We start from the raw sequence: 19,946 nt of genomic DNA on the forward strand, positions 1-19,946 counted from the left end.
CAGTTATCACCGATTGCAAGAGAATTCGTGGAGCAATATCAGGCTGGATTCATGGCTGAACGCGCTACAACGGACCAAATGTTTGTCATCCGCCAGGTGTTGCAGAAATACCGCGAATACAACGAGCCCCCACACTTCAGTGCTCTATTTAGAATCTGAAAACCAAATCTGAAGATACAAAAAAAAAACACATGGTTAAATTAAAATTTTCGTAGTAATATCGGTTTTATTGTCGCATACTAAACACAGAAAAAATCCTAAATTGTAGCGCCTAAAACGAAACTGGGACATAATAGGTATGTAGCATTTTGGTGTATAATTTCGAACCTGGGAGACAATCTAGCTTTTTCAAATGATGAATAATTTGCTTTGTATTATATTAGAACATCTAAACGTTTTTTTACCTGACTTCAGACTACACACGCACATCTCTGCCTTTCGCAACATTAAGTAGTACGATGATGTGGTTTGGTTTGCGGTTATTCCTATGTACAAATTAAGAAAAGAAAATCCTCACACTAACGCCCTAATGAGGTCTGACTTCTAGTATTTTCAGTTGGGAGGGTTATTCCTTAAGTAGATACTTTGTGTTTTTAATCCTTACGGTCGTATTCAAAGCTTCGACTCGGAGCACTCTTCCGGGCAATCGATGCCTACTGTACTGTTCGTTGATTGCGAGAGTGTCACGAGCCTTTGCAGCCAATTCGATTCCACTTATCGTCGCCGTCGGTAGGCGTTCGATTGCGTCGAGATGGGTACCACCGCAAGAATCGCTTATGTTATGATGATGAGTGGATGACATGCGGGGGCGGGAAGCGAAGAAACGGGATTTAGTTCTTGCCCGCTGCAATCTGCTTCATGCGGTTCAGCGCACTGCCGGCCTTGAACCAGGCGATTTGCTGCTCATTGAAGGAGTGGTTCAGCTTGATCTTGTCAACCTTTCCATCGGTTTTGATTTCACAGTCGACCTGCTTGCCAGGGGCCATCTTGTCCAGGCCGAGCAACGAGATCTTGGAGTGGGGCTGAACCTGTGGGTTGATGGGGGAACATTGGTAGAGAATGGTTCACAGTTTTCGTTGATCGAGAGATTTACCTTATCGTAATCGGCGGGGTTGGCGAAGGTCAGAGGCAGCAGACCCTGTTTCTTCAGGTTGGTTTCGTGGATACGTGCAAAGGACTTGGTGATGATGGCACGGCCTCCCAGATGACGGGGTTCCAGGGCGGCATGTTCGCGAGACGAACCTTCACCGTAGTTTTCATCACCGACGGCCACCCAGCGGATGCCCTTGGCCTTGTAGAAACGAGCCACGTCCGGAACTCCAGCCCATTCGCCGGTGACCTGGTTCTTGATCTTGTTCATCTCGTTGTTCTCGATGTTGGTGGCACTGAACATGAGAAAAAGACATAGGTTTAGTTACCAGTTTCAATCGGGACAAATCATACACCATACCCAATGAACATGTTGTTGGAGATGTTGTCCAAATGGCCACGGTACTTCAGCCATGGTCCAGCGGCCGAAATGTGATCGGTGGTGCACTTGCCCTTAACCTTGATCAGCACGGTCATCTCAGTCAGATCCTTACCATCCCAGACATCGAAGGGTTCCAGCAGCTGGAGACGCTGACTCTTGGGGTCGACATCAACCTTGACTTTGCTTCCATCCTGAAAGACGGAAAAACGGTAATCAGTCTCGTAAACAAATCAATCATTACAGATCAGACTTTGCTATTATGTAAAATGCAAACTGAGATGCATCCGTTTTGCAGAGCATTTCCTACTGAATACCCTAGCTGCGCTTCGTTATCGCGCAATTTAAAAAAAAACATCTCGAAAGTAGGTAGACCTACATTGACTTGAAACGAATCCCCCGGGGCAACGTCCAATCTAATCACGCTAAACAATTGGAAAAAGCCTCTTCTCAATCTTACCGTTTTTTTTAGAGTCTACTGATAAGATAAGCACTATACTTGATGCCGCTATGAGAGCCTAACATGTGGCCACGTGCCTTTCTCACCACAACAGTACACAATGTCTTCATATCGGTTATTTGGCCACACTTACCGATGGTGGGGCTTCGTAGGTATCCATGCCGGGGTCGAATCCCTTCTGGGGCAACTCATCACCGAACGGAGCTTCCAGCTTGAACTTCTTGCCATCCTTGCCGGTCAGCTCATCGGTCAATGGGTTGAAGTCCAAACGGCCAGCAATCGACAGAGCAGTTACCAATTCGGGGCTGTGAGAAAAAAAACGGTTCAATTGATAATTACGTCAATCAAGATATCGTACACTCAGCAGCAGGGTTTAAGGACAGACTTGGTAGAATCCAAAGATGGCCGTCACAATGGCTGACTTTGGCACCTACTCACTATTTCGAGGGCACAAATCTCGTCGTAAACAAAACCAGCGTATCTGATCTTTTTATTGTAAGCTTAGATATTACGAGTGAGCAAGAATAGAATAATGAAATGCAATATTGTGTGAAGCTTGCTTCTTGAGATTTGTGCGTTTGAAATTCTGATGCGCTGTTGAAGCGGGATTTCAAGACGATTGTCCGTAAGGCGGTCAAAAATTGTCCTTTCATGAAATTAGCACAGCACCGAAGCAAGATGTGTAATAAGACCCCTTGAAGAGCATGGAGGAATCATTGTAATAATCCTGGGAAGAATCAATGAAAAAATCTCTGGAAGAATCACGGCGAGAATTCTGAAAAAAAGCCCTGCCTAGAGAGGTCCCGCAAGGAATCACCTGTGGAACCACTGTAACAATTCAGAAAGATCTATCTTCCTCTTTTTGGCGCAACGTCCCCACTGGGACAACGTCTACTTCACGGCTGTTCTACGAGAATTTCCATAGTTATTAATTGAGAGCTTCCTTTGTCATTGAGAAATTGCGGGATAAAAGTGGGCAAAACATCCGACAGGAATTAGGAACTCCTCACGACTCAAGATTAATTAAAGATTTCATCATTCGGGACGCGCGCCGTTGTAAAAATTACAACACTACCAAAAAACCTCGCTCGTCGTATACTGCTTGATGGCGCGTCCGGAAAGGGTAAACATCCCTGGAAGAAATCATGGAGGAGTCGTCACTTCAGCTACCATGTAAGCACGGAAACCCAAGTTCACGAAAAAAGGATGAATCCCTACTTACCTGGTGACGAAGCAGTGCGTCGCGGGGTTAGCATCGTTACGTCCGGTGAAGTTACGGTTGTACGACGTCACAATGGTGTTCTTCTCGCCCTTCTTCACATCCTTACGGTCCCACTGTCCAATGCACGGCCCGCAAGCGTTGGCCAAAACGGTACCTCCGAACTCCTTGAAGGTCTTGGCGATTCCGTCGCGTTCGATGGTGGCACGGATCTGTTCCGATCCGGGGGTCACATTGAACGGAATCTTCGACTTGAGACCGTGCTTCATAGCGTTCTTGGCGATCGAAGCGCAACGGCCCATGTCCTCGTACGACGAGTTGGTGCAGGAACCGATGAGGCCGACACGGATGTCCATTGGGTATCCGTTCTTCTTGGAGTTCGCTCCGAGCTTGCTGATGGGGTGCGCAAGATCCGGGGTGAATGGACCGTTGACATGGGGTTCCAGAGTGTCCAAGTTGATTTCAATGACCTGGTCGTATTTGGCGCCAGAGTCAGCAGTCAGAACGGACTGCTGGAATTTCTTGGCTTCTCCGGCAATGGCTGCGCGGCCAGTCGAGGCCAAGTAGTCGGCCATGCGTTGGTTGAAGGGGAAGGTCGAAGTGGTGGCACCAATTTCAGCACCCATGTTGCAGATGGTGGCCATACCAGTACAGGAAATCGAATCGACGCCCTTGCCGTAGTACTCAACAATGGCTCCGGTACCTCCCTTCACGGTGAGGATATCGGCAACCTTCAGGATAACGTCCTTCGGGGAAGTCCATCCGCTAATCTTTCCGGTCAGGTGAACTCCAATAACATTGGGACACTTCAGTTCCCACGGGATGTTGGCCATGACATCGACGGCATCAGCACCGCCAACACCGATGCACAATCCACCCAGACCTCCTCCGTTCGGGGTGTGGGAATCGGTACCGATCATCAGCAGACCGGGGAAAGCGTAGTTTTCCAGGATGATCTGATGAATGATTCCAGATCCTGGCTTCCAGAAACCGACACCGTATTTGGCACCAGCAGTGGACAAGAACTTGTACACTTCAGCGTTCAGATCCTTGGCACGGGCCAAATCCTTCTCGCCACCAACTTGCGCTTCGATCAAGTGATCACAATGGATCGTCGATGGAACGGCAACCCTTGGCAATCCGGAGGAAATGAACTGCAACATGGCCATCTGGGCGGTGGCATCCTGCATGGCCACACGATCCGGGCGCAGTCGCAGGTAAGACGTACCGCGCTGGATGTCCTGGTTAGCTGGATCATCCAAATGACCGTACAGGATCTTTTCGCTGAGGGTCAACGGGCGGTTCAACCGCTTCTTGACGACCTCGAGGTTCTTCTGCAGCTTCTCGTACGGCAGGTAAACATCCTGATCAAAGCGGGACAGAGCGACCTTGGCGGCGGACGCGCACGAAGCGTGGAAATAACGCTGCTGCGACTCAACAGCGTACAGAGCGGCACGCTTGGCCTGGTGGAGAGGGATAGAAAAGAAAATCATGATTAATACACGTGGGTAGCGGGATCTTTTAGGTCAGGCCTGCCCAACCTTTCACGGCCGCGGGCCACAGGAGACACTTCAGAGCAGTCAACGGGCCAGAAATTTCGAATTCGACTACCGTTCACGACTTTTTTTATAGATATGATAATGACACACTCTTTGGTTTATTTTTTTTCCGCTATTTCATTGCATTTTGGAGCTTATACTTAAATGGAAACTTTTGCAGAATGTTTTGTTTGTGTGAATATTATGAAATATTCAAAGATATTCTAACATCAATAATCTGCACTAGAACCTATTTTTTCCATCTTATACCGAAGCTTTAAATCTATACTACCAGGAACACAAAATCCCTGAAAACTTTAAGAACTTTGATTATTTTTTCCTCTTTCTGAAACTGCTCGAAGTTCCTGCCCATTTTTTAAACGTCATCAAGACTTCTCAAAATTTTGCGAACACTTCAAAGCTAAGGTCGAGAACCTGATACTTCTTCCGAAATTTGTAGGAAATTTAAAACTCAAACAAATGATTAAAAGTTTATAAGCTTTTTTTGAAAATATTTCTAACATACACTTATAACGTTAAATTTGTTTGGAAAATTTTCAGAATTAATACTTCTCGGGCCAAATTCTTCTATTTTTCTTCATATGTTCCGCGGGCCGTACGTTGGGCAGCCCTGTTTTAGGTGATCTAATTCATTTTATCGGATAAATTTTGTGGTCGAAGGTGTGGTTTTCAGTAATAAACTAGTCCCAAAACCTCTTGCCCTATGATCTTTTTATCCTTCTAAGAGAAAGTAGAAAGCTTTCTTGTAGATACTTTGTTGCACTAGAAAGTATGAACCTACTAGGCATCAGATTAACAAACATCAAAAGTTCGATCGGGCACGATCGTCGAGTTTTTTCGTTGCTACAGCTACAATCATGCACCGGTAATAAATACACGTGACACCCATCGCGATCAAGCGGCACCGGCGCGGGTGGAGTAAAAATAAAATAAAAACATACGGCAGCCGCGCCGTAGCGGGTGACCTTCGTCAAATGACTTGTTATAGATAGGCAGTTAGGCAGGGAGCTACAAGATAGAATAAAAGAAAGATTGTGTCGGGTAAGGGACTAAATTCTTTCCAGTACAGGGGGTTATATTAATAAACGCAACTGGATAATATTATGCAAAATTACACTGTTATTTGCATTTTTATTGAAGGGTTGAACCTTATCGAAACAAATTTTATGCAAACTGGTAGCCTACCACTGTTAGTGTAAAGTGTTTTATTTCGTACGTTTTCCTTAATATTTTCTAATGATGAATCTTAGCAAAATGGTTTCTTCGATTATTTTTTTTTTTTTTGCAAGGTTTCTAGCTGCACTCTGAATAGAGTTGAAACCTCTACACTAGACCCGAAGATAGAAAAGAGTACGTAATCTTTCAGAAGCAGTTTGCCAGCCGTACGCGGAAAATGATATCCATTAACCCTTTGAAGCCGGAGGGGTCATATATGACCCCGGCGATGAAACCGAGTATAACAACCATGTTCGAGACCAGCGAGGTTGCGACAGCAGCGGCAAAACAATTCGGCTTCAAAGGGTTAAGACACTGTTGCAACTGACTCAGAAAGATACGGTAGAAGATTGGAAAGTTTTCAATTGATCAGTCAGTCAGGATTTGCCTATGTAGTGTTATGGTTACACGGTTTGTGTTTGTCTTCTTGTTTGATTTTGTGGTATGGTTCAATATGTTTTACTTCTCGTTAAATCAGTTGTCATATGTTTGTTTTTTTTTCATCGAATCAATCGAACCCTGTATGTTAAAATATATTCGATCCTGTGTCAAATTGTTTTCTTGATTTCGCTAATCGTTTTCTACTTCTCTGTGTTCATCTCTTGTGTCCTTAAATTGTCATCGGTGCAAAACCCACAGAAACATGTAACTGAACTTCTGATATTTTTCTGTTGTCGTCATAATACCATCTAATAGATAAACAAAAATACATACGCCAAGTTGGTCAGTTGATTGCAATAAAATTTTAAAATAATAAAGATTTCATGTCAACTTTCATCCCGCTACAAATACTATGAAAAATATCCAAATTCGTTCAATTGTCCTATCGGTCCTACCTAGATAAACCATGTTATTTTCTCAAGCGTAGCCTAGAAATGTCAACCTAGTCATACACAAGTAACGTTGTTCAGTTAATAAAACGCAGTCAGTTTTTGCCCAGAATGTCACGTCGAACGCATTGACGTCAACAATGCGTTTAAGTGTTCGCACGTTAGCTTCAAATCCATCAGCACAATTAAGTGCTGCAAATCTCTTTCCCACTATTGATTCTTCGGTCGATTTTTGTGTGTACTCCATCTAACACTCACTGTCCGGCAGTGATATTATGGAAGATTCTTCGGTCGATTTTTATTGCTTTATTTCAAGATATGACCAACTAACATTGCAAAAATTCGAAAAAGCGACTATGACATTAATAAATTACTAATCAAAATCAATCTAGAAACGTGAGAAATAGAGCCCAAACAACATTTTGAAGTCAGCTGGCTGTTAAAGGTTCCAAAACCTGTCACAAATCCTATAATACTTTTATTAGGATTTGTAACGATCATCAAAACCTTCTCAAATCCAACCGACTTGAAACTATTGATTGGCAATAGACTCTACTGAGCCCCGGCGGTTCCTCCATGTTTATCGAGCATGTCTGATGCATATGATCAGCTATACTCCATCTGCAGCAGCCGGTTCGTGATGAAACGTTGGAGGCGCATCAAAGTGTTAAAAAGGTGACATGTTTCATTAAAGAACACTACATTACAATAACCAAATTAAACTCCTTCACTTTAATACCGTCAACCTTTGCGAACTTGGTCAGGGGTTTCTTCGATTAATTTTCTACATAAAACCAAGCTGATTGATTGATTTGTCTTTATTTAAGAGACTTTCAGCCCTTGGCTGGTTCGTCTCTCGACCATAAAACCAAGCGCATTTTTTGGTATGGATGACCAATAGGACAGATCGGTGAAGTACTAGATTTGTAGTAATGAGCTGAATTTTAGTATGGTGAGAAGGTCAATTCTCCGTTTATGCAATGAAATGGTGCAAAAAGCGTGGGTATTATGATTCCTTGCCTAATTTTATGTTGTTTGAGCAAAACTTTGGGCAACAGTGTTGTTATTTTTTAAAAGACACAGACACGTTTAATGCTTCCAGTGAGCTATTTGCTCTTTGAAGGAAGCATTTCTCCATTTCTTGTAACATACACAACATAGTTATCCAAAGTTTTGCTCAAACAGCATCAAATTAGGCAAGGAATCATAATACCCACGCCTTTTGCACCATTTCATTGCAGAAACAGAGAATTGACCTTCTCACCATACTAAAATTCAGCTCATTACTACAATTCTAGTACTACACCGAACGTGCCCCATTCACCTGAAAATGAGTATTTTTGTTTATCAAAAACTGTGGATATACCTATAATTTTAAGGTGAAACATTAAGAGATCCCATTGTCATTTTGCATACAAACTTTAGAAGCACAAATCTGACGAACGAAGCGTCGAACCCAGCCGCAATTGTTAATACTGGCTTTGCTCACTTGCAAAAAGAGGCAGCTTTTGCAAATTGAGCGCATTTGCTTTCGAATTTTTAAGATTGGTGCTCTTGAAAACGTGAGTAGGGATCCAAGTCGGCCATTGTGGCAGCGATATTTGTACTATCTAAAGTTTCTCCTTAAAAGCAAGTTTGGGTTTTCAGTTGGAGCTGCGTGACAGCTTGTTTGTCAAGGCTGAACCCGTTATTCAAATTTCATCTCTACAAAAACCAATGTTTAGACGGAATTGGCTATGTTGCCCAATTTAATACTAGTTTTTACATTGTACCTAAGTAGTTTTAATCAAGATTTTGTATTTTCCCTCCCATAGATGTATTAGTCATGTCCTCAGTCATGTGAAGTCCATGAAGCTATCAGAATAAATCTTTACCCGCGGAACCTGAAGCCCCAGGAATGTTTATATCCTGGCTAATACTTCTTGGAAATAACATAACACAAAATACTGTCTATGTTGACAACTGTGCCTATGCTATCTCTAAGAAATATTATGTAAAATGTATAACGACCTCTACTGCGATAGCACCTATGTTGGTAGCCACCTACAGCAGTGGCGCCATCCCCAATGATAGACATTAGTTTTGAACATGTCAACCTAACTATTAAAACAGAGCCAATCCGTCTATTTGTCCTATCGGTCCTAACTAGATAAACCACCCGTAAGCTATAAATGTCGGCCTAGTTATATACAAGTTACGTCGGTTAGCTTATTAGAAACAATCAGTTTTTGTCCAAAATGTCACGTCGAACACATTGACGTCAAAAAACCGTTTAAGTATGGTCCACTGCACGAACTTAGGCTGGCCCGCTCACTCCCAGCGGTGTCGACACCGCTCAAAAGTCAAACCTCGTGTGAGAGCAAGCAGGCCAGTACAAATTCGTGCAGTAATCCATTGTTCGCACGTTAGCTTCGAATATATCAGCACTATTAAGTACTGCAACTTTCCTTCCTATTATTCGGTTGATTTCACTAGATGTATACACGGAGAGAAATCAAGCCAGTTTGAAGCAACCAAAATTTTGGTTGGCGTTCAAAGTCCAATTTTGGTTGCAACAAGCTTAACAAATATTCATTTTTATGTTGGGGTTTCGTTTACAACAAATGAATTTCTCAAGTATGTTTGGCCTCAATGATTTGGTTCTTTCAAAGCCATGTTAACTTCAATTCAACCCAAAATTACACCTTTTATCAACCGCTGGGGTGGTTGTTTCTACCAAAAAATAGGTTGACGAAAATAGTTCTGTATTGGCACATCCAAACTAGAGCTCAGGTATGATTAAATCAATAAGCTTGGTAAAAACAACCTAAACATTTGGTTGGGAGAAAACCAACCTAAAAAAAGGTTCGAAGCAAACTAAATTATTAGTTTGTCCACACCACACCTCCGTCAGCCGTACTCCTTCTAGTTTCATTGTTGTTATCCTGCTGCTTTGCCGCGCTCTCGTTGATGCGTAATTAAAAATTCAACTGGCGGTCATTTCACTGCTCGGATTAGCATCTCCGGAAGGCAAAAGGCCACACAGAAACATCTTCGACGTACGAGTAAGTATTTTTCTTAGTTTAAACGTACCATTTTTCCTCATTGGAAATGTATTTCTTCCAGATTGATTCACGTTTTGGCAAGGAGGGAACAATCCATGGCGGAACATCGAGGTTTTCGGGCTTCTCACCGCAAAGCGACTCACCGTGGAGCGACTCTGCGAAATTTGCGGAATTCGATGAATCATTAAGCTCATTACAGACCCTGGCGAAGTTTTGTAAATGGATTGATTTACGCGAGGAAGTATGGAATTCGAAATATAAGCTATATATGATGTTTTCCAGAGAATAAAAAAAAATAACACAAATTCATTGCTTTATTTTTAATGAAAAAAAAAAAGATAAGAAGAATAAGGAGGGTTGAGGAAGGGTGGACGAATAAAGTAATTTCAACCAATTGATTGTTTAATTTGAACTACAGTGTTTGTTTGTTTCGAACCAACTTTTGTTAAATATAAACTTAAAAATTTGGCTGAAATAACAAACGTTTTAGTTTGTTCCGAGAGCTGTCAAAATGGAACGACCAATATAATGGCAAATATAAACAAAATTTGGTTGAATTAAAGTATCGAACCCTCAAAACAGTAACATAAAATTATAGTTTGTTTCAACAAATGCCAGCAGTTAAATGAAACTAAGATTTTGTTTGTGCAAAAATCAACCTTGAGATTTGGTTGAATCTTGCCAAATTTTGTTTGTATTTACCAAATATTTTTCTCCGTGTATGTATAAAAAGAATTTTACTGGATATCATTGCAATATTAAAAAAGCAAATATGTTTTGGTAAAATTACTAATTTAATTGTTGTACCGTGGAGGGCCCATATTCTGCGCACCTAAGACTTTTTCAATTTCAATCAGCTGTAACAAATTCCAAATCAAACCGATTTGGCTGAATTTTTGACTGCACATAGTTATTAGCTTTGTAAATAAGGGAAAAATATAATTCTTATACAAAACACTCAATTTATATGTAAAATAATGAAAATTCTAAAGTGTGTCTTTGTTCCTAATTCTGCGCACCCTTTTTTGGAATGTTCCTTATTCTGCGCACTAATGTTCCTAATTCTGCGCACATGGGAAAAACTCTGAAAAGATAACATATTGTAATGAGAACATGATTCATAGATGAAATTCAATTGAATTCTTCGTTTTCAACTTTTATACGACATTACGACCATATTGGAACTTTGCATGTCCCCAACATTGATACTACCTACTTTGATTACTAAGCAAAGGGAATTTCAATCATAATACACAAAAGGATTTTGTAGCATTAGCATTATCGAATACTACTAGGTAAAGCTTTTTAGTTATCCGCATATGCACATATTAGTAAAATTTACTTTAATTTCTTAAGGCAATATAAACTTTTCCGTCATAAGGTGGCACAATCTTTGTTTGCAAACTGAGACTTCTTTCTTGTCTAACTCCAGGGCTTCCACTGTTTAAAAAAATTCCATGTAAACTCACATCAAATATCGCATTTGACGAATGCTTGCATGAATACATAAAATTTCCCCCGAGGTTGATAGCAAATGTTTAAAACAAGTGGTAAGTCCGGTCGAACTATCAGATCAAAAACGGAAGAATCGTAAATTAGCCTTCGAAGTTTATAAACTAACTTGTTGAGACGTAGGGTGGGGCGGGGCAAGATGGGTCGCGGGGCAAGATGGGTCAGTGCCATTTTCGGGCGCATTACTTATGTTTTGATTATATTAATAATTTTGTTAGATGACCAGCATGAATATACAAAAGTTTGGAGCATTGATTGAAAAATTATTCACTCTCATTGGAATTAAAAAATAAAATGGTTTTTAGTCATTTTTCTTATGCGATACATTCCATATAATCCCCATATAAACGGCCGCGGGGCAAGATGGGTCACCTTCAATTTTGAACGTATTTTTGGAGCATTCCAAAGTTATTTATTTTTTATTACAAGACTATCTCATAAATGACTTCAATCAAGCGGAATGAACGCTCAAAATTATAACATAAAATTATGATATTTTTTAGTGAAAACATCGATTTTCAAGACACCTTAGAACCACTCAAATCGTAAAGTTTTTTATATTAAAAATAAATTTACAAAATGTTCACTAGTAGCTCTTGTTTACTCAGTATGGATATGGAGCATATATGAATGCCGAACAAATCTCATATTTTGACGTTTTTCGTTGAGAAAATGTGAATTATTCAAAATGTGACCCATCTTGCCCCGCACTTTTTTCACGGTGCAAAATCGATCACTTTTTAAAATTGCTTGTTTAACATCATATTTTGTATTTAATTAACTTTTTATCGACTTTTTGCATAGCTAACTAGTGTAATAAAGAGTAGCGGACGAATACAAACCAATACGATTTGTATTTACAAAGTTATGGTTATCCATCCTTAGGTGACCCATCTTGCCCCGCCCCACCCTAATTACATTCACCGGATTGCTAGAAACATAGAATATCCTAGTTATAACTATGGAGGCATTTATATGATGTTTGTTTATTAATTATATGTTAAAAACTTAGTGTTGAAACGTCTGCGCAGAATTAGGACCACTATTTAATACCGGTTCCTAATTCTGCGCACTTAAGAAGAACAAGAAGATTAAAAAAAGTAGAAGAAAACTCAATTGTTTTTTTTGCCGATTCTGATTCCTCGAAGACAGCTGTACAGGATGCGCATGGAAAAGCAGACATTCTCTTCATTATTTATGTCGCAAAATGCTTCAGCTCATGAGGCAACTTTTTAGCAGCTTCTCTAACGGACACAGATTTCAGGCAATTTCCAGCACTTGTAACATCATTTTATTTTTTTACAAAATAATGGTCGTTGATTTAAAAAAATTTTCTTCACAAACTTTTTCATTACTATTGAAACAATATTCAAAAAATATATTTGAAGCTAATATTGAACTAGCGTCCCTGATTTTATGGTACATTCGAGAAAGTGCGCCGAATTAGGGACTGCGCAGAATTAGGGCCGGTCACGGTACATTACTCAAATTATAGTAAATTGAGTAGTTAATCAAAATCAACCAAAAAATGTGGATTCCAGTATTGTTTTTGCTGAGTGGCAACCCAGGTGTCAATCTGAAGCTTAACCCAACATTTCGATATCGGCTCAGGGCCAATGAAGTCATGTGATGCTCCAGTGCGAGCAAACTCATCAACCATTTCATTTCCAGCGATGGAAGAATGGCCGGGTACCCATACAAGGTGAGTTCGACAAGCGATAAGTAGTTTCGACGTAGAGTTGGCCAAAGTAAGTGTTTTAAGGACAAACATCTTGAAATCCCGCTTCAACGGTTCATCAGAACTTTAGACGCACAAATCCTCGCACAAATCACAAGAAGCAAGCTATAAATAACAGTGAATTTAATTATTCTGTTCTTGCTCACTTGTAACAAGCTTAAAATAAGAAGCTCAGGTGCGCTGGTTTTGTTTACACATAGATTTGTGCCCTCGAAATCGTGAATAGGTGCCAAAGTCGGCCATTTTAGGATGCTATTAAGTCTGTCCTTAATCGCTGCCTGGTTAGCTGTAACTAGCAATGTAAGGTAGTCTTCGACAAAACCATAAGTAGGAAAACCGATATTATTGAGTTCCCTCAATAGCGTATCTGCTACGAGATTCCACAAAAATGGGGATATGACTCCCCCTTGAGGGCATCCACAAACACTCAGTTTCCTAATCGTTGCCTGACGCAATGTCGATAAGAGATGCCGGTTTTTAAACATTTGGTAAATCCAATTGGAAATCATCAGAGATATACCATAATGGCTAATATGACATCGAAAGGCTCGTTGTCAAAAGCATCCCCGATATCTAAGAAAACACCCAAACAAAATCGTTTTTGTGCGGATGCCTTCTCGATATCGTAAACAATTTTGTGTAAAAGAATGAACTTACCAGATTGGTAGGCATATTGGTTCATATGAAGAGGCATGTTAGCCAAATGAACATCACGAATGTGATGATCGACAATGCGTTCTAAGCATTTCAGATAAAGAGGTCTAACTGATGGGCCTGAAACTCTTTGCTTCTTAACACGCACGAAGCACGACCCACTTTCGGAATCAATTTTACAGTAATATCCCGCCAAGATTTGAGAATATACCCGGTAGCAAAACTGCAAACAAGTTGTTTTTTTTTTCAAACATGCCGGAAACAATCAAACCCCTTCTGAGGCAAAAAACGATATACCCCATCTGGTTTAGGAGATCTGAAAGGAGCAAAGCTATTTAGTGCCCACTCAATCAACTCTAAAGTTATGATACTCCGAGCAGAACCCAGAGAATCACAACTACAGAAAAATACAACAGGTTCATAATATCCACACATCCAGGGAAATGCGTATTGAATAAACATTCCAGAACTTCATTATCAGAGCAAGTGGAATCGCCATTTGGCAAACGAAATTCGTTCACTCAAAAAACCTCAAACACTCTAGAAATATCAGTCCAACCAGTAATTCCACAGATCATATGACTGTTAACTTCCTTACTATAGTAAGATATAGATTTCCAAATTCTATCTATGATTCTTCCAAGAATTCCTTCCAGGATTCCTCCTCGAATTTCCCTCCCAATGTATCCTTTCAAATCTTTCTCAGCAGACAGAATAATTCTTCCCTCGAGTTCATCCTAAAATTTATCAGTTTATTTTCTCGAGGTCTGCAGGAGTTTTTTAATTGTTGATTTTTTACAGTTCTCTCAAGTTTTTATCCAGATCTTTCTTCCAGATTTCTTCCAGAATTCCTCCCATGATTTCTGCAGGAGTTTTTACGGGGTCTCTCTTTTGGAGTACCTGCTGCCTGCGATTTCCTACAAAGATGCTATCAGCGTTTTTCGCTGGAATCCTCCCGAAGATCCTTTCAAAATATATCCTTAGTTCCTAGGATAGCTGCTTAACAGTTTTCCAGCGATAGGGAGTTCCTTCTTTTTCCCTAATATTTCCTTCCGGGATTACTCCCAGAACATTTTTTTCAGAAATGTCCCAGTTTTTCATTTTCTAAGAATTTCGTCCCAAGTTCCTGTCGAGATATCTTTTCTAGGCTCACCATATTTCGCCTGAATTTCTTTAGCTACCCTAGGAGAAGTTTCGAAGAAAAATCCCGGCAAGAACTCTCGGAGCAATTATCAAAGAAATCTCAAAATGCCAGAATCTCGGAATAAAACTGCGAGGAAAAGCCTGGGAAAAGCTCGGAAAGAGTTCACAGAAGAACTTCATGACAAATATCAGCAATAGCTCCTGCAGCTGGTATATCTAGAAGCTCTCCTCTTTTTCCCCTAACTCGGTAATCTAAACTATTTCATAATTATAAAATTTTATGGTATAGGTAACTGAGAGCAATAAGTATTTATTTAATCATTTTGACCAAATTTTCTAAATTGTCTTACGGAAAAACACACTGGTGGGTCACTAGCCGGGATAGGATAGCAACCAATCAATGTATCACTTTTGCTGTTCAGAATAGAATTCGCAGTGTCATTGTTGACATTCAAAAGTTATTAATAAGAAACAGGAGATACTCAAGTTTTTTTCTACGTCTCTGCTTTTGATCCATCGGCTGCTTGACTATTATGCTGATCATAGTTTAGTGGAATTCTTCGTAAAAAATGTGTGATTTTGATTCAAGGGAAAGTTGCTTTTGAGGAAGTGCTTCCTGAATTTTCCGCATAGATAGGCCAAAAAATGCACGATTACGGTTGTTAAAATGTTGCAGAGAGGCGTCATCCAACGTCAAAAGATGTCATCTCATTGCTCTTAATTTATTTTACTGCCAGAAATATGAAGAATTTCAAGTCTCACAAAGCAACCGTTTATCAGCATTATGCTTATTTTGAAACCCGTGTTTGAATGATTAGCTTCCAGATTAGCACTTTCTATTTAGCATCAACAATCCGCAACGATTCAAGTAATATAGAAGCCCCGAAGGGAAACCCCAAACATAATTATATAATCACACTGAGAAAACTTCTTGTACTTTCTACCTATTATTTTTAAAACGCAATTAGCCTAACTTAAGCCTTTATTAGATTTAGTTAGACGAAGTAGGCCATTACATGAATCGATGGGATGCAATTCAGCATCGAAAGGGTTCAAGTCCACCAGACGAAAATAACATTTCGATCAACCAATACAATCTCAAGTGAACCGGCATAATGTGACATCCATGACAAACCCCCCTTTTGGATTGGGTTGGGGCACATTTGCGTGGGGAATCTAGTTCTATGCGCTGGGAGGGGGCGGGGAAAGACACAGACACAACGAACCGGCAAGACGACAAACACTACAACGACGTCAAAAGGAAAATAAGAAGATCCGATTTGCACAGGAGGAGTGTTATCTAACCACCAAACCAATATGCTAGAACTTTTCACGGGAGGATTTTATCCGATTGAATCCAATGTTACGTCACGGAAAATCTTCCTTATCAATCGCTCAATCCTTATCACGCGCACCTACTACGTCAAGCGACCGTGGGACCTTGTCCCCGTTGCGCTATTCTCCCTCCCCATCACACATTAAATTATTACGCCGGAACAAAATGAAGGGCTCGAACAGCCCTGGAGTAAGCCTTCCAGCTTCCAGCGCCGCTCGCTTACCTGCACGTTCATCAAACGGGCGTAGTGCACCATCTTGGAGGAAGGTCCGTTCGTAGTTCGGAATCGATTCGATTTGTTCTTACACGTTCACTGTGCAGCACTGATCTTCAGCCTTCTCAGCTGGAAGATTTTTTCACTTTAGCACTATTTCTTGAAGCACCCGCGCCAGCGACGGAAAAAAATTACCTAACACTCCGCGATCCGGTCGAGGAATGAGAAACTTTTCACTCTGCTGCTCTTTGCCGTCAGTCAGTCAGACAGTTTGACTTTTTTGCGTCAGCGAGACGGAGGTGGATTCTGCTGATCGTGCTTTTCGTCGATTTCGCGAGGAAGCTTTCGAGAGTATAAGGCATTTTATGAGACGTTTCAAATCAGCTGTTTTTTGAATGTTTACCAGTTTTGAAGTCCAACCGGTGGGCCCATTTATTTACATTTTTGCTAGCATAACATGTGATACAGGCCCATCCAACAAACGGGGTTCATTTGGCTGCAAAAATGCGTCAATCCGTCCACTATAATCAGTACCCGTTGACCGTGGGGATGTTTCTTCATCTGCTGGTGACATGACGCAGCTCGGGGGATTGATACATGCCACATTAGAAACCGAAACATCTCTGCCAGCTAAAATCTGATTGGCGCTCACCAAATGTTATGCTACTTTTCGCGGAAACAAAAACATGAAATGTAAACAATAACAATGAGCGGCCCACCGGTAGAGCGTCTCGTAAAATAGCTTATTCTTTGATGAGATCTTATTTCTATAACAAATTTTGTTTAAGGCTGCACGGGACGACGTGTAATTTTTGCTATCTTGCCCAAGGGGAAAGACATATCCTTTTCTAACCGAAATATCCGCATTAATCCGTTTCTAACCGTCGTTAACCACGTCTAACTTCTGCTCACTTAGCTGCTCGCTTAGCAACGGTTAGCGATGGTTAGAAACGGATAAATGCGGATATTCCGGTTAGAAAAGGGTATGTCATTCCCCTTGATCTTGCCTCTCTTTCTAACAATTTGCCTCACGATTTTGAAGAAGGAAATGTCAATTTCTGCTGTGCTGACGTTAGCTGAAACTTTAGTCGATTGTGCACCGAAAGTAGTGAGCAAATGAACGATCAAATTTCTAGTCGAAAATATGAAGTAGAAGATGAGATTTGCGGCACGGTAAAGGCTGGGTATGCTGCGCAATTCAGATCCCATTGTGATCCACTAGCCTCTGCCCAGCAACTCCTATCCCTACCTCCACGCGGTACCGGCCGGAAACTATGAGCAACCTTAGGGAAGATCGGGTAACCAACCCCGGTGGGACCTTTGGTCGTAGGCTGACAGGGAAGGGGGGGTTTGCTTCGGCAAACCTGAGCGTCTGTTCTCCAGGAGGAGCGGCTCACAACAGCGTCTGATCCCAATGTTAGGGGCGGCTGATCTACGTCCGAGTGCCAGGGAAGGACTCTAAGCTCAACTGTGCACTATGGTCCTCCGGAAAGTAGGGGGTTGGTGTCAGGCCCTACGAGCCAGCCGTAAAAAACCATTGTAACGGAAAATCAGCAACAGAATAATACGAACCGAGACCAACGGCAACGACCCCAGCGAACAAAAAGGACTTGCGATTGGAAACTCGGTACGTGGAACTGCCGATCTCTCAACTTCATTGGGAGCACCCGCATACTCGCCGATCTACTGAAGGACCGCGGGTTCGGCATCGTAGCGCTGCAGGAGGTGTGTTGGACAGGATCCATGGTGCGAACGTTTAGAGGTAATCATACCATCTACCAGAGCTGCGGCAACACACGCGAGCTGGGAACAGCTTTCATCGTGATGGGTGATATGCAGAGGCGCGTGATCGGTTGGTGGCCGATCGACGAAAGAATGTGCAGGTTGAGGATCAAGGGCCGATTTTTCAACTTCAGCATAATAAACGTGCACAGCCCACACTCCGGAAGTACTGATGATGACAAGGACGCATTTTACGCGCAGCTCGAACGCGAGTACGACTGCTGCCCAAGCCACGACGTCAAGATCATCATAGGAGATTTGAACGCTCAGGTTGGCCAGGAGGAGGAATTCAGACCGACGATTGGTAAGTTTAGCGCCCACCAGCAAACGAACGAAAACGGCCTACGACTCATTGATTTCGCCGCCTCCAAAAATATGGCCATACGTAGCACCTTTTTCCAACACAGCCTCCCTTATCGTTACACCTGGAGATCACCACAGCAGACGGAATCTCAAATCGACCACGTTCTGATTGACGGACGGCACTTCTCCGACATTATCGACGTCAGGACCTATCGTGGCGCCAATATCGACTCCGACCACTATCTGGTGATGGTCAAACTGCGCCCAAAACTCTCCGTCATCAACAATGTACGGTACCGGCGACCGCCACGGTACAACCTAGAGCGACTGAAGCAACCGGATGTCGCCTCAGCATACGCGCAGAATCTCGAAGCCGCGTTGCCAGACGAGGGCGAGCTCGATGAGGCCCCTCTAGAGGACTGCTGGAGTACAGTGAAAGCAGCCATCAACGACGCAGCAGAGAGCACCATCGGGTACGTGGAACGGAGTCGACGAAACGAATGGTTCGACGAAGAGTGCAGAACGGTTTTGGAGGAGAAGAACGCAGCGAGGGCGGTAATGCTGCAGCAAGGGACTCGACAGAACGTGGAACGTTACAAACAGAAGCGGAAACAGCAGACCCGCCTCTTTCGGGAGAAAAAGCGCCGCCTGGAAGAAGCGGAGTGTGAAGAAATGGAACTGCTGTGCCGTTCCCAAGAAACACGGAAGTTCTATCAGAAACTCAACGCATCCCGCAACGGCTTCGTGCCGCGAGCCGAAATATGCAGGGATAAAGACGGAGGCCTCTTGACGGACGGACGTGAGGTGATCGAAAGGTGGAAGCAGCACTTCGATCAGCACCTGAACGGCGTGGAGAACGTAGGCACGGGAGCCCACGGCAACGGAAGGAACGACGACGCCAGTGCAGCGGAGGACGGAAATGAACCAACTCCCACGCTGAGGGAAGTTAAGGATGCCATTCACCAGCTCAAAACCAACAAAGCAGCTGGTAAGGATGGTATCGCAGCTGAACTCATCAAGATGGGCCCAGAAAAGTTGGCCACCTGTCTGCATCGGCTGATAGTCAGGATCTGGGAAACCGAACAGCTACCGGAGGAGTGGAAGGAAGGGGTAATCTGCCCCATGCACAACAAAGGCGACCATTTGGAATGTGAGAACTTCAGGGCGATCACTATTTTGAATGCTGCCTACAAAGTGCTATCCCAGATCATCTTCCGTCGTCTGTCACCTAAAACAAATGAGTTCGTGGGAAGTTATCAAGCCGGCTTCATCGACGGCCGGTCGACAACGGACCAGATCTTTACCGTACGGCAAATCCTCCAGAAATGCCGTGAATACCAGGTCCCAACGCACCACCTGTTCATCGACTTCAAAGCGGCATACGATAGTATCGACCGCGCAGAGCTATGGAGAATCATGGACGAAAACGGCTTTCCTGGGAAGCTGACTAGACTGATTAAAGCAACGAT

The 19,946-nt window shown here is 42.3% G+C and overlaps 1 protein-coding gene and 1 long non-coding RNA gene across 2 annotated transcripts; one reads left to right on the forward strand and one right to left on the reverse strand.

Moving 5' to 3' along the window:
• Positions 1-200: 200 nt before the first annotated feature.
• On the reverse strand, positions 201-16,628 carry LOC109420720 (probable aconitate hydratase, mitochondrial). The gene is made up of 6 exons (XM_029853027.2): positions 16,402-16,628; positions 3,151-4,610; positions 2,062-2,233; positions 1,451-1,662; positions 1,094-1,385; positions 201-1,028 (listed from the first exon to the last, which is right to left on the reverse strand). Exons 1-6 carry the CDS (start codon positions 16,432-16,434, stop codon positions 831-833), a joined length of 2,367 nt encoding a protein of 788 aa, XP_029708887.2. The 5' UTR covers positions 16,435-16,628; the 3' UTR covers positions 201-830.
• LOC134287708 (uncharacterized) lies at positions 4,532-6,826 on the forward strand. Its single transcript, XR_009997468.1, has 2 exons — positions 4,532-4,672; positions 5,326-6,826. It is a non-coding gene; the product is annotated as an uncharacterized LOC134287708 (long non-coding RNA).
• Positions 16,629-19,946: the final 3,318 nt, after the last annotated feature.

This window comes from Aedes albopictus, chromosome 2, assembly GCF_035046485.1.
Source record: "Aedes albopictus strain Foshan chromosome 2, AalbF5, whole genome shotgun sequence".
NCBI classification, from domain to species: Eukaryota; Metazoa; Arthropoda; class Insecta; order Diptera; family Culicidae; genus Aedes; species Aedes albopictus.